At 22.7% G+C, this 14,500-nt stretch overlaps 5 protein-coding genes across 9 annotated transcripts in view; 3 read left to right on the forward strand and 2 right to left on the reverse strand.

The window, feature by feature from the left end:
• Window positions 1-761: 761 nt before the first annotated feature.
• On the reverse strand, window positions 762-7,289 carry Trxr1 (Thioredoxin reductase 1). Of its 3 annotated transcripts, XM_086913663.1 has the most exons (9): window positions 6,623-7,289; window positions 5,952-6,148; window positions 3,130-3,353; window positions 2,923-3,053; window positions 2,624-2,853; window positions 2,216-2,430; window positions 1,950-2,132; window positions 1,371-1,729; window positions 762-1,292 (listed from the first exon to the last, which is right to left on the reverse strand). In XM_086913663.1, the coding sequence occupies exons 2-9, from the start codon at window positions 6,091-6,093 to the stop codon at window positions 1,163-1,165; spliced, it is 1,614 nt and encodes a 537-aa protein (XP_086769789.1). In that variant the 5' UTR covers window positions 6,094-6,148; window positions 6,623-7,289; the 3' UTR covers window positions 762-1,162. The 3 variants fall into 3 exon arrangements, with proteins under 3 accessions (XP_086769789.1, XP_003690650.1, XP_086769788.1); XM_003690602.4 differs by lacking the exons at window positions 5,952-6,148; window positions 6,623-7,289 and adding an exon at window positions 4,133-4,343; XM_086913662.1 differs by lacking the exons at window positions 5,952-6,148; window positions 6,623-7,289 and adding an exon at window positions 3,673-3,839.
• Window positions 3,762-9,460, forward strand: sni (SDR family oxidoreductase sniffer). Of its 3 annotated transcripts, none has more exons than XM_003690635.4 (5): window positions 3,762-4,065; window positions 4,792-4,843; window positions 7,187-7,377; window positions 7,813-7,965; window positions 8,122-9,460. In XM_003690635.4, exons 1-5 carry the CDS (start codon window positions 3,940-3,942, stop codon window positions 8,344-8,346), a joined length of 747 nt encoding a protein of 248 aa, XP_003690683.1. In that variant the 5' UTR covers window positions 3,762-3,939; the 3' UTR covers window positions 8,347-9,460. The 3 variants fall into 3 exon arrangements, with proteins under 3 accessions (XP_003690683.1, XP_086769791.1, XP_086769792.1); XM_086913665.1 differs by lacking the exon at window positions 3,762-4,065 and adding an exon at window positions 4,333-4,452; XM_086913666.1 differs by lacking the exon at window positions 3,762-4,065 and adding an exon at window positions 4,333-4,422.
• BCL7-like (chromatin remodeling complex subunit BCL7B-like protein) lies at window positions 9,048-11,084 on the reverse strand. The gene is made up of 4 exons (XM_086913672.1): window positions 10,578-11,084; window positions 10,192-10,267; window positions 10,023-10,128; window positions 9,048-9,946 (listed from the first exon to the last, which is right to left on the reverse strand). Exons 1-4 carry the CDS (start codon window positions 10,667-10,669, stop codon window positions 9,828-9,830), a joined length of 393 nt encoding a protein of 130 aa, XP_086769798.1. The 5' UTR covers window positions 10,670-11,084; the 3' UTR covers window positions 9,048-9,827.
• A 320-nt stretch (window positions 11,085-11,404) lies between these two features.
• LOC100863993 (synaptic plasticity regulator PANTS) lies at window positions 11,405-12,968 on the forward strand. Its single transcript, XM_003690793.4, has 3 exons — window positions 11,405-12,253; window positions 12,394-12,558; window positions 12,642-12,968. The coding sequence occupies exons 1-3, from the start codon at window positions 12,194-12,196 to the stop codon at window positions 12,864-12,866; spliced, it is 450 nt and encodes a 149-aa protein (XP_003690841.1). The 5' UTR covers window positions 11,405-12,193; the 3' UTR covers window positions 12,867-12,968.
• A 605-nt stretch (window positions 12,969-13,573) lies between these two features.
• The window catches only part of LOC100863879 (uncharacterized), a 71,231-nt gene continuing 70,304 nt past the window's right edge, over window positions 13,574-14,500 (forward strand). Inside the window, exon 1 of the mRNA XM_012494611.3 lies at window positions 13,574-14,294. Coding sequence (XP_012350065.2) covers window positions 14,116-14,294 — 179 coding nt within the window. The 5' untranslated portion in view covers window positions 13,574-14,115. The remainder of the gene's footprint in view (window positions 14,295-14,500) is intronic.

The following is a 14,500-nucleotide window of genomic DNA, read 5'->3' on the forward strand; positions in this document are numbered from 1 at the left end:
AATTATTTATTATTATTTTTCTTTTTAATTCAATAATTAATTATCACTTGAAATTTATCGATTTGAAATCTCTTCTTTAAATTTGTTCAGTGTAAAATATTATGTATCTTTTACTTATAAAAATTTATATAATTTTGTAGATAGATTTTATGAAAAAGTATGGATATTTGGAAAGTGGAATCGCTAATTCAGATGCATTATACCAAAAAACTGCTATAATAAATGCAGTAAGAACTTTGCAAAAATTTGGAAATATTCCAATCACTGGTCAATTGGATAACACAATACTTGAGGATTGCATTTAAAATTTATTTTTTGAATTTGATATTCTTATATACAGCATTTTTGGATTCTCGATAGTAAAACATTCTCTATAAAAAAAAAAACGTTTCAATTAATATTAAATATAACAATTAAACAATGTAATTAAAATATTTATTTGATTGTAGAACATAGACTGCGACATATTTCCTTTAGAAATTTTCATTTAAAGAAAATTATGTTGTAGTTAATGGCATCTCCATGATGTGGCTTTCCTGATATATTAAGGAAAAAAAAAAATCAACAACGTAAGAAACGTCATATAATAAGCTTAGAAAGTTGAAAAAAAAAAATATATATCTATATATATTTTAATATACATAAATTTTCTATTTTCACATATTATCATTACTAGCTTTTACTGTCAATAATTTATTATTTAATTTTTTATTTAAATGTGTAATATTATTCTTAATGTTATCGAATAAATTAATAATATATAATATATATTTTGATTTTTATTTATTTTCTTTCGAATGTACATATGAGAATATATTGATGTATTTGAAAAAAATTATGTTTATAAAAATTATTGTAAGTACTGTAAAACAATGTAGGTTATATTCTTATTAATTATTAATGCTCCAAAGGAAGCAAATTTTTCATACAGCGCAATGCGTTCTACATTGCTTTCTAATTTCATATTGAAAATATTGTAATATTCGAAGAATTCTCTCCAACTTGCATTTAATAAAAAGTATTTTCAGTTAAAAGAATCTCCGATTAGAAAATTACTTCTAGAGCGAACGATCAATGCAATAAGCACGGAAAACGTTCGTGATCCATCATATTCAAAAGTATTCACAAATATTAGCAATGCAACAAGTCTAATATGTATATTTTAACTGCAACAACTTTGTGGCTTAGGATCAAGCCCAGAACGTTTAGTTACAGATATACGTGTAAATTCTTCTGCTACTGTTGGATGAATTCCTATTGTATCTTTTAGTTTTGGGAATGTTAAATTACACCTGAAAAAATAAAAAAAATTAATGAAACAATAAAACACCAAGTAATTAATATGATACAAAAAAAAATAAAATACATACTTAATAGCAACAGCAAAACCTTGAATCACTTCACCAGCATTAGGACCAATAAAATGCATGCCAAGCACTCTCTGATCACCATTTCTAAAAGCAATAACTTTTAAATAGCAATTAGAAACATCTTTTTGTGGTATGAAAAATTCCGTTGGTTTGTAATATGCATGATAAATTTCTATTTTATCGTTTCCATGAATAGCAATTGCTGCTTCTTCGCTAAGGCCAACACAACCATATTCTAAAGGACTAAATACTGTTGTTGCTACATTCACATAATCCATTTGTTCCGTTGAATTTCCAAATAATCTTCTTGCCAATAATCGACCCGCATGTATAGCAACAGGAGTTAATTCTGGTCTTTTCTATAATACACAAAAAGAGTTACAAATAATTACAAATAATAATTTTATTTTAGTAATTTATATAATATCCTTTATAATAATAATTATGATATATATTTTAATAATAATATAATATTAAATATAATTTTATATATTAAAGAATATATAAAATTAAATATAAATTGTATATAAACTAGAAAAAGAAATCTATTATTAAAAAAATTGAAAATTTAAAACTCACATGAAGTACATCACCAACAGCATATATATTTGGGACATTTGTTTGCTCATCTATTGCATCTATTTTTGCAGTTTCAGGAACAAGTTTAAGACCAATATTTTCAGGTTTTAATTCTTCTGTGAGTGGTTTGCGGCCAATAGCAAAAAGAACAGTATCAAAAGTATCTTGATGTGTTTGTCTATCCTAAAATAAAGATTGTTATATAAAAATAATTTAAATATTAATTCTTTTTTTTTTTCAAATTATAAGATGTTATCAACACATACTTTATCAACCCAATGTACAAGAAGTCGACCATCACTTTGCTTTTCAATTTTTGATGGTTTAGCTTCATAAATAAAGTGTACACCACGTCTCTCCATTTCCTGGGCAACAGTATTTGCCATTTGTTGATCAAATCCTCGTAACACGATTGAACGTACCATTACAGTTGCATCATAACCTAAGCCATTTAAAAATCCAGCACATTCTAAACCAATATCTATTCATTTATTAAAGAAAAAATTTTTTTTTATAAGAAAAAATTTTATTAAAATGTTTATGAAGTTGATTAGACCTTATATTTATATATATATATAATATTTTATATTATATTTCAAGTTTTACAAAAAATTACATACAATAATAGAAAAATAAAGATTAGAATTATTAATATTTTTATAGAAAAAGGATACATCCAGCACCAACAATAAGTGTCTTTCCTGGAGCTTTTTCTAAACTAAAGATATCATCACTGGTAATACCATATTCTAAAGCACCAGGAATATCAGGATACCTCGGTCTACCACCTACAGCAATCAGAATATTTTGAGCTGTAAACTCTTTTTCTTCTCCATTTTTCAGTTTTCCTAATATTGTATGTTGATCTTTAAAATAACCAAGTGCATTAAAATATTCGATTTTTCTGTAATAATAAAAAGAATGAATAAATATAAATTTTATATTTAAGAAATAAAAATAAAATATTACTAACTTTGTTCTGAGCTCTACTCGTGTAACCCAATTTACAGATTTTACATGATTTTGTACTGCTGTTCTTAATGCTTCCCAATCATTTTTAATAGTTTTTGGATCTGGTAACTGCCAACCATAAGATACTGAGTCCTAAAAATATAAAAATTCAATATTTAAAATATTATTGAATTATAAAAAATAATTAATCTATCAATAAAAGACTTACATGAATTGATTCTCCTAACAAAGCTGCTTGGTGCATTAATTTTTTTGGTATACAACCAACATTTACACAAGTACCACCTAGACCCCAAGTGCTACCTCGTGGAGAGGGTGTGACAAAATCTAAAACTGCAACTTTTGCACCGAAATTAACTGCTTCTTTAGCTGCTGCCAAACCACCTGATCCACCCCCAATAACAATTAGATCATACATGAATTTTTGATCAGCTGCAATAAACAAATACAACAATATTTAATTTTAAACTTTCAAATGCAAAAGCAATTATAAGAATGAGGTTATGTAATATTTTTGTTATCATAAATATATAACTATATTATGATGAAACTGTCTAAAAATAAAACTATCGACCAAATCGTACGTCAATTAATAGACTTCAAACAAATCACAGAATCATATTAATTCAACTCAATTATTTTTAACCTAATATAATTACCGGTTGTCAATATACAAATACATAGATTTAACATAATGTTAATAAAACTAAACCGTGTTCTCATCTACAAATCACAGAATCCTAAAACTCACAGCACATGCAAGCCATTGCAGTCCTTCCATAAGGAAAAGTGTTACATGTCGACCATGGTAACTCGAGCAATTTGGCGTGAGCGGAACGAAATGTCACAAGCCTCGTGAGCAACGTTAACGTCGCCATGATTATTACCAGCCGCTCACGGCTACGTGACGTCACCCTGATGACACTCGTGTTTCACAATATAAAATAAGATTTCACGGAATACAACAGTAATTGGAGAATTATAAGAAAAATATCCGAGAAGATAATTGTAACGTATAATGAAGTCAATTTTGATCACGGGCTGCAACCGTGGAATTGGATTAGGTTTTGTGAAACACCTAGTGAAACAGTCGCAACCACCAGAAAATATTTTCGCAACTTGTCGAGACGTGAATAAAGCAAGGGTAAGATTGGTCAAGTGAATGAAAGACATTATGCAATAACCGGATTCGATTTATAAATTGGACTTACCAATTGGTGGCATCGTTCCACTTTAATATTCGTTTTAATATTCACGTTATAAAGGAATGTATAAATAAAAGGAGTAACTAATGCTTTTTCTCTGTAAGGAATGTTCTCTATTTGATATAGCACTTAATCGAACGGCTTTTTACAACTAAAAGACAAAAGCGAACTGACGCCTACTTGAGTTCTTTACCGCCATCTATTATATGGTTACTACAGACACACAGATTCAAGTCCGATTTATATTAGTAACTCACACATTGTATGTCACACAATTACGCAAAAAAACATTCAATGCAAGTCACTGTAGATTTCATTATGAAAAGGTTTTGAAAACCGGTTCTCAGAAAAAGTTTAATATAAATTCTAGAAAATTCAAATAATCTTTATTATATATATACGAGAATTTATTATATAAAATTTTTTATTTTATATCTATATCTATCTTAGGAATAATTCTTTTTATCTTCATGTATTAGTATCTTTCCATCTATTTTAAATAATTCTTTTTTTTTATTAAAGATGATAATTATGTGATTGTTTCAAATAATTTATGAATTTATTCGAATTACATATTGTAAAATTTCAAAAAAATTTAAAGAATATCTTAAAATATGTCATTAAAAATAATTGGCAATTATCTTAGAATTTGAATTTTTTTTTAGGAATTAACTACATTAGCTGAGAAATCAAAAAATATTCATATCATCGAAATAGGTATGTAACTATATCATATCATATCATTTTATTACTTCAAATAAAATATTTTCATTATTATCTTTATCAAAAATCTTTATCAATAATCTAATATGTTTGATTACTGATAATTTATAAAAAAAAAATTATACAATAACTGAAAAATTGTTTTTATATAATGAATAAAATTTTTCTAGATTGATCTAAAAGTTAAATAATTGTGATATATACATTTTGTTTTTAAAATATTTTGATACAATTTTTAATATAATTTTTATATTAATAAAATATTTTATAATAAAATATTAATAAAATAAATATTTAAAAAATACATTTAATAAAAAAATTATAGTAAAGTATTAAAGTTACCACTTACATTATTTTATATTTTATATTTATATTATATATTTTTTATTTTTTCATTTTTTATTTTAATTATCATATCTAATCAGGAATAATAAAATACAAAAAGATTATTTACTCAAAATTAATTCAGCCATTAATTTGATGACATATAACACATGTTCAGTATTATTTCGTAAAACAACTTTTTATTTTCAATCTATAAGAATTTTTATAAATAAAAATAATGAAAAAAATCAATGTTTAAAAAAACGTTCAATGCTTCAGATACTAAGAATATCTTCATTTCTAATTTTAAACAATTTAATTTATTAATTTAAAGTAAAAAATTATTTCACATTTCGAAAACAATTTAATTGAATAACTTTTTAAGTGAATTTAATTTAAATGTAATCATTATAATATACAAAATATTTTATTAAATTTTATCAAATTTTATTATTATATTTAATTGTCCTTAAACAATATGTTTCATAACATGTTTTAATCATTCTTTATCATTCGTAATAAATAAATATATTATCAATAACTTTATGTGAATATTCAATCTAAGATTTTTTCAGAAGATTTAAATTGTGAAATATCGAAATGATTTTATTAAAATTGTTCTCTTTTATTGCTTGTCACATAAAATTCAAATAATAATAAAATATATAAAAATATTTAAAAAAATTTAAATAAAATAATCTATGTAAAAAAAATTTTATAATATCTTTTTTATATTATAATTTCTAAAAATCTTAATAACAAATTATAAAAAAATTACCTGTTAAATCATTTTGTTTTTCCGTAAGATTATTCAAAGATTTCGCATAGTCTTCTGTTTCTTGATCACTTAAATCTGAATCCATAGTTTGTGATTTTTTTCGACAATTAAGACACCACGATTTTTTTTTCTTAGATTTCATATTAAAATGTACAAAATAAGAAACAATTCAGGTTGATGATCGAAGAAACAATAATCTATATTTGCAGAATAAAAATTTAATGGCTGTTATTGAAAAATATTGGAATTTCATTTGGATTACATTGATTGATACGTACTTCTTATGATATCTGATAATAAATTATGAAATGTTATTCATTCTGATAATAATGAAATTTTATATTTATATTTATTATTTAATGTAATTAAACAACTTATATAATAAAATATATCAATTTTAAAATAATTTTTTCGAAAAAAATAATATATAGTACAAAAGATATTAATTTTAGATATAGGAAATTAAGAAATTAAGTTCATATATATATCGTTATGTGTTTTAAATCATTTTCAATCCAATTCAGTTGTTTTTTTATTGTTAAAAAAATTGTCAAATAATTTAAAAATTTCTTCTAATATAATTTTTAAAAATAAAGAAATATTATGTTACATGATATGAATTTAATAAAATTATAAATAAAAAGAAGTAAAGAAAAAAAAATATGACTTACCAATGTCTGTTACATGCTGTTTATTTGTAATGAAACTGAAAATATATAAATCGTCGAGATTAAACAATTTTGCATTAAATATCAATTGCAAAATCAATTTTTATAGATTATTTTGAAAATTGAACACCAAAAATAGCGAAATACTGAATAACACGTACTGTTCGCAATTGCTTTATCAAAAATACAAATCTATTGACCAGAACTATTATTATAGTAAATGGAATTCACTATACTATAGTTGAAGTTCTATAGTTAATAGTTTAAACTCATCTATGAAAGTATTAAATTTAATATATAGATTAAAATTTTAAAGATCAAATTTTATCTTTATAGAGATATACATATATTTATTTTTCAAAAATAATTATTATTAAATCATTTATAATTGTTAAAAATGATTGTTTAAAAATAAAAACGAAATATATATGTGATTTTTATTTTATCATAGACAATAGATTCAATAAATTTGCAAAGAAATTATTATTTTTAATTTGATGATTATTAATATATACGTTTTGAAAATTGAACAATTTTTATAACTCTTTTTTTCTTTTTTTTTTAAAGATATAACAAATACTAAAGATTACGACAAATTAGTACAAATTGTGAACGAAAAAGTAGGGAAGGCAGGACTAAATGTCTTATATAATAATGCCGGAATTAGTACAAAATTTACAAGACTCGGTCTTGTCAAAGAAGAACAGCTTATAAAACAATTTTATGTAAATACAATAGCACCAATTATGTTAACAAAAGTAAGTGTTAAATTTATTTTAAGCATCATTTTTATATTTAGAAGATATAATATTTTAAAATCTAAATATTTATACATTTTATTTAAAAAACTAATTGTTTATCATTTATATAATTCATAAAATTATATAAAAAAATAATTTAATTTTAATATAACATATATGTATATATAATTAAATATATATAAATATATATTTTATCTTAATGAAAATCATTAGAATTTTTATTTCTTGTTTTTTCTATTATAAAATTATTTATTTATAAACTATTATTTATAAATAATTTATTATTTATAAAATAGTTTAATTTTATAGAATTCTTTGTATAATTTAAATATATTTTTTTTATATGTTAGATTCACTATATTTTAGTTTATACATTTTTAATTAATATTAATAAATATTAATAAATATAATTAATTTTTTATAAATTTTTAGGCTCTTCTACCACTGTTGAAAATAGCATCTAATAATTTTAAAGACAAATCAAAAATGAATGTTAATAGAGCTGCAGTTATTAACATGTCTTCAATTCTTGGAAGTATTGCTGAAAATAATGAAGGTGGATATTATCCATATAGATGTAGTAAGGTATATTATTTTTTTTTTATTTCAATTAACATATAATGTGATATATTTACAATCACATTACATATACTAAATAGTCTAAATAATATAATAAAGAATATACCAATTATCTTATAATTCATATTATAAGATATTTTATAATGTTTATCTTATTTTTAGGTAGCACTTAATGCAGCTACAAAATCAATGAGCATTGATTTAAAGCAAGATGGAATCCTCGTCGCTTGTTTTCATCCTGGTTGGGTGCGTACAGATATGGGCGGTAACGGGGCGCCCATGGATATTGATACTAGTGTTAATAATATTTTAAAAACATTAAATACATTAACTGAAAAACATACAGGTTGTTTTATACAATATGATGGAAAAATTTTACCTTGGTAAACATATATCTTGCAATTTATTTAAGATATATTTTTTTAAATATATTTTATTTAATTTAAAAAAATATATTTTTATGATTATTTTTATTAATCTTTATACTTAATTTTACGTTTAAGATATAAATTAAATATAATATATAAAAATATTACATTTTCAAAAAATTTATACAATATTTATACAAAAAATTGTATAATTTAATTCATTAATTTGTTTAATATCATGCAAAATATGCAGATTTTAAATCAGCAGGACAGAAAAATTTTAAAATAGTTTTAAATATTAAATTTATTATCAAATATATTCATATTATTTATATCAATTAGAATTTAAATTAAAATAAAATTATAAAAATTCATAAATATAAAAATCTTTCATTTAAGATTATCACTAGATTAAAGGTATTAAAAAAGACATTAAATTTTTTTTTATATTCGGATTTTTTCTGTACATAGGTACATAGTCCATAACGTACACACACAGATTATTAAAATAATAGATAAGAATTTATATATACAGTTATCATACAGAAATTGTAATAATTAACTATGTAATAAATTTTTTTCTTGCTTCCTTTTAATAAATGTTTAAACATTATATATTTTAAGTACATTAGCTTTTAAATAAATGAAAATGATTATGTAATAACATTACCAAAGCATTTTCTGCTTTCTTAAAAACTTATGTAAATATAAATTCAAACATTCGCAATTTTATTCTTTTATTTATAAGTGTCAAAGCGTATTTTGTACATTTCATGGTGCTATAACATAATCTCAAGGAATGCAAGTTCGTTGTAAAATATAAATCAGCAAAAAAATGGTATTTGAAGTATGTACAATGATACTCAATTATCAAACAACTATTGAACATGTGATTATGTTTAGACACATAAATAGCTTTAAGATAAATGTAACATTATACATAAGTATTTTGGAGGTACTATTTTACAGCAAAAATAAGTATCATTATCTATTTTACATGTCCCAAATTCTACATGTCAATGATTAAGATGTTATAATTAAATCAATGAAAACCTTGTTTGTATTTCATGAATTAAATAATTTTATGATGATATGAATATTATTTAAAATATATAATCTGTTTTGAAAAATAATTTTATACTACATTTTTGTTGTCTCTTTCAAATCAGATCATAAAATGAATTGAATATCTGATGCAAATTTTTTTATTAAAATACCATTAATTGTGATTTCTAAATTAAACCATGTTAATTTGTAATAAATTCATATATAAAAAAATAAATTTATTATATTAAACTTAAATTGTTTAATATAATTATTTTTTCTTCAATGAAAAAATATTCATTAAATAGAGTAAAATGAAATTGAAAAATGAAATTTCTTTGAATGTGTCAATTTACAATCATGATTTAAGATAACTTTATAATGTGCAAATTTTGTAGAAGATAAAAATGATTTCCTAAATATCTTATATCTCAAATAACAGTTACAAGATAAACTTTAATCAGTCTTTAACCTTTTAGGTGTTGGTTCACTATTTTGTGAATTGGAATCTTCTGAAAATCCCAGATGTGCAGAAAAGTCTGTTAATCCTTGAGAATCACTAACAGTTGAAAAACCTAACATATTATACAACTTTTATAAATTTTAATATTCAAAAATAATATATTTTATATATTATGAAATTTAACTTACATGTATTTGAATCCTCTGTAAGACCAAAGTTGGAATTTGAAGAATCTAATCCACTTTTCCTTGGCAAACCATTTTCTTTGTCTGCAACTGTTTTTCCTTTCTTCTTCTATAAAATGAAATATTATTTTTAATAGGTTATTTTTACAAATGTCTTGCAACTTTTATTTACCTGATCAAGTGTCGATATAGGTACCCATTTATAAATCTTCATAGTAGTTTCTCCGATTGTAACCCATTTCTTTTCCCTATAAGAATATCAGCATGAGACACGCATTTCTTATATTAATATTAAAATAACAGATAGAGGAGCTACCTTCTTTACTGTTATTAAAAAAGCAGACATACAACACTATTACTCAATCAACACACATGAAATATTTCATAACTACAAAAGTCTGTTTACAGCTGACATGTGTAATGCAAAATCTCTATTAAATCTCGCAAGTAAGAAAAATTTTAATCCATTTTTGATATCCATATTTACTACATTCTTTGCTTTTTTTGTGAAACGTTTCAACATTTCCTCGTGCATCTATAATATGTTAAGAGATTTACCAATGGCGAACTTTGTCAACGACTTGCATTACACGCTTAATATCATCCTTGGCACGACTACGAGTCTCTGCACGCACAGACCGCGACATCATGTTATGTGATTATATGTTACTATTAACTGAACACAATATGAAACACCGGAACATTCGTTGGCGAAGAGGTTAGGAAACTGACAGTCGTTGTAAATTTCTACAATAAGATAGCAAACACACTCAATTCAAACTAAGAACAAGAATACAAGAATTACAATCATAATAAGACGATATGTTCGCGACGCCTGGTAGGGGCAAGAGAGAATGGCGGAAATCAGTGATACTCATTAATAAACTAGAATTTTTATATTTTGAAAAAATTTAAATCAGTATCATTCGTTTAACTTTTATAATATAAAATTTCATGATTAAAATATTCTAATAATGTTAATGTAGTAAGTTTGTTAGAATTTAATATATCAAATCTAGTTAAAATGAGCATCACTGGTACAGACAAATGAATGCAATTCCAACGGTTTTTTTATTTTATAATATCATAAAAATATAAATACAAAATATATTATAAACATATCTAATTATATAATATTGATTAGAAAGATATAAAAATTAATATGATATCAAATCTTCAAATATATATATATATATATATATATATATATATATATATATATATGTAAGAATGTATAAAAAAGATTTTTAAGAAAAAAAATAAAATATTTAATATTTATAAAATATTTATTCATTGTTATAAATAATTCTTATTAATTAAAAATTTATGTAAATGGTTTAATTATTAAAAGAAAAAATTATTCCTTCAGGAGAAAAAAGAGAGACATTTATTTTATTAAATTTGACAATAGTACTCACACTATCATTTCAATATAGAATAATTTAATTGTAATTTTCCGCGTATTATGAATTATTTAATAAATGAAATATAATTGAAATTATAGTTTAGTGTTATAGCATGTGTCATATAATTAACAGATTTGTTTTGTTTACATTAATAAAAAGATTTTTCATAATAATTTTTTATAGTATATTTATAAAAGTATAATTTTTATTTCAAGTCAATTGTAGATAAATTTTTATATCTTTTATTTTAATTTTTTTATACATAGATTATAATATTACAGCATTTGAAATATTATAAATTAATAATGACAATACTAATATAAAATTGTTTATGCTTGTAAAATACTGTTTATGCTATTTTTGCGGTGTTGTCAGATTGATCATGATGACTTATATCTGAAGTATAAACTACGCTTAATATTTTAAAGTGAATTCATAATTATTTTTTTTATATAATGTTTTAACATAATCTAAAATATAATATAAAATTATAATTTTTTTGAAATATTTAATATTTAAATGTGAAATACATTGTAATATTATTGAAATATCAATAGAAATCTTATGTTACTGATGTTATATAATGTCATATTGTATTTGAATCATTAAGTATTTATAAATATTCCGTTTTTATAAACATAATATCTTATTAAAACAAGTTTTAAATGTGAAAAAATATTAATCATTTAATTCTGAGTTTTAATTATAAGAAAAAAAATAATTGATAATTATTTAAGTGAATTATTTAACCAAAGAAATAAAACTAAGATGCCTGAACCTAACAATACTACAAACAAAATTCAAGAAGAAATTGAATATTCTTGGCTGGTTACTATATATTTTTTTATATATTAACTTTATTATATCTTAATTTTATATTTCAATTTTAATTAAACATTAAAGATATAACAAAGTGTTAATACATTATTTGTTTATAATATAATAATTTAACATTTTTTATATCTTAGATTAAGCCATGTGAAATTTACAAAGCGGAATATAATGACTGTACAAGCTTTAGAGCTCGTTTTCATCAATATTTCATATATGGAGAAACAATAGATTGTAAACAATGGAAAATTGATTATAATAATTGTGATTTATGGGAACGCAAGAAAGATAAAAAAGCATATGTATGTTAGAAATCAAATAATTCATAAATATTGTATAAAATTTAAAAAATAAATTATTTATTTTAATATTGTATTTTTTATAGATTGAACTAATAGAAAGTGAGAAAAAACGTAGATTTCAAAGGTTACAAGCTCATTATGATAATGATGTTTGGCAAAAACGAGATAAACCTCCAGAAAATTGGAATGCACCATTACCTAAGTGGTTGGATGAAAAAAATCAAAATTCATATTTAAAAATTGTAAGTAGCAGAGCAAAAAATGAAAAAAGTGAAGAAAATTTAAAAAATTCTTGTACTATAATGTAAAAATAATTTAATTTCTTTAATATTATATCTAAATATTATATGATATTAAGAATTTAGCTAATACAATATTTGTAAAAATAAACATTTTTCTAAAATCTTAAATTTCTTAAAGATTTTGTGTTTTATTGTTGTAACAAAAAAATTTATAAATTATATGATATTATGTATGTTTTAAATTATAAATTTATATTAATATGAAATATGACATGAAAAATATCAATTAATCAAAATAAATAATAAGATAAATTTGCTAGGAATTAATTTATATTGTCTAAAATTTCGATCAAATTTAAAATAAAAATATTTATATTTATATTAAAAATAAAGAAATATATAAAAATATGTATATATATATTTTACAATATAAAATACAATATATTTATTATTATGCATAAAAATATATGAATAAAAATATTTCTATATTTTAATTTTTCATAATAATTAAAATTACTATAACTTTAATATATATATACAATTCATTACAATTAAATATTAATTTTTTTTTTAAATGAATTCATTTTTCTTTAATATTTCTATAAAGAAAATTTTATTCTGATTATGCTTTCTATTTATATATTTATATGATCGTTTATTTTAAATAAATATTATTGATCAAATATATATGTCAGTATGTATAATTTGGAAAAAAGATAATAATAAATACATACTATAAAGAAGTAAGTATAGTAGATGTACGGCCAAGAAGCAGTAGAGCTCCGTGTCAGACATGCGCAGTACGCTACTCGATGAATTCCGTTACGCACTTTTTCCTCCGTTACGAGAGTCAATCCGCAAGTGGCCAGTGGCCGTGGCAAAAGGAAAGGCAAAAAGCAACGCTGGACTCAAAGAAGCGGGAGAGATAGTGTTTAAACGTCGCGGCAAATCCTCCCCACTTCTTTGAGAGAAGCACAATAGTGAAACGCGTCGTTCGATCGAACCCGTAGTGTTATGTGCGTACGCGATGTTGAATGAGTGACGTAACCTAAATACAAATATCTCCTATCAACGAATAAGTTTAGATCAGAACATCGCTTTGTTAGAAAAACGATAAAAACAAAATACGTACACACTTTTGCTTTCTTTCTCTTTCTCTTCGTTTCATTCTTATATCTCCATGTTAATTTGACTTACGAAGAGATAACTACTGAGGTATCGTGTTAACATCTCATAAACGAAGTCAAATATCGTGCTCTTTGTGCTGAAAGAAGTGTGTGCCGCTAATTTGGATTTTTCACGAAGACAAAAAAGAATGGCGGAAGATTGTTCTGATGGTGATTATCTTGGGGCGTATAGCCGTTTTTTCTCTGAATTTGTCGCTAGAGTAAATCCATACGATCAACTGCCTGTTTCGGTGAGCTCATATAATGTGACCGAAGCTGAAATCGTCGGTGAAATCATCAATGTGACTCTACAATATCTCAACCAGACGTAAGTGAATGTACTTTTTAAATGAATGATATTGCAGTATGTCAATGCGTGGGTGGATATAAGACATGTTTATTTGTTGATAGCTTCTATGGCGGCCGGCATCAAATGTAAACAGAAACAATATAGATCTTGTAAACTAACATTTTATAGTAATTTTTTTTGTTATATTTAAACGTACAAATAATTTTGATATTTTTAAACTCAAA

Source organism: Apis florea, unplaced genomic scaffold (assembly GCF_048593485.1).
Source record: "Apis florea isolate Af1SG1 unplaced genomic scaffold, ASM4859348v1 contig_3496_pilon, whole genome shotgun sequence".
NCBI classification, from domain to species: Eukaryota; Metazoa; Arthropoda; class Insecta; order Hymenoptera; family Apidae; genus Apis; species Apis florea.

Coding starts and splice junctions, on each gene's coding strand:
- Trxr1 (XM_086913663.1), bottom strand. CDS start 6,093: ATGAAATCTAAGAAAAAAAAATCGTGGTGTCTTAATTGTCGAAAAAAA. Junction 2,133..2,215: donor TTGTACATTGGGTTGATAAA/GTATGTGTTGAT, acceptor TCTTTATTTTAG/GATAGACAAACACATCAAGA. Junction 1,293..1,370: donor GGTTTTGCTGTTGCTATTAA/GTATGTATTTTA, acceptor TTATTTTTTCAG/GTGTAATTTAACATTCCCAA.
- BCL7-like (XM_086913672.1), bottom strand. CDS start 10,669: ATGATGTCGCGGTCTGTGCGTGCAGAGACTCGTAGTCGTGCCAAGGAT. Junction 10,129..10,191: donor CTATATCGACACTTGATCAG/GTAAATAAAAGT, acceptor TTCATTTTATAG/AAGAAGAAAGGAAAAACAGT. Junction 9,947..10,022: donor TACAGAGGATTCAAATACAT/GTAAGTTAAATT, acceptor ATAATATGTTAG/GTTTTTCAACTGTTAGTGAT.
- sni (XM_003690635.4), top strand. CDS start 3,940: ATGAAGTCAATTTTGATCACGGGCTGCAACCGTGGAATTGGATTAGGT. Junction 4,066..4,791: donor GAGACGTGAATAAAGCAAGG/GTAAGATTGGTC, acceptor ATTTTTTTTTAG/GAATTAACTACATTAGCTGA. Junction 7,966..8,121: donor ATCCATATAGATGTAGTAAG/GTATATTATTTT, acceptor TCTTATTTTTAG/GTAGCACTTAATGCAGCTAC.
- LOC100863993 (XM_003690793.4), top strand. CDS start 12,194: ATGCCTGAACCTAACAATACTACAAACAAAATTCAAGAAGAAATTGAA. Junction 12,254..12,393: donor AAATTGAATATTCTTGGCTG/GTTACTATATAT, acceptor TTTATATCTTAG/ATTAAGCCATGTGAAATTTA. Junction 12,559..12,641: donor AGAAAGATAAAAAAGCATAT/GTATGTTAGAAA, acceptor TATTTTTTATAG/ATTGAACTAATAGAAAGTGA.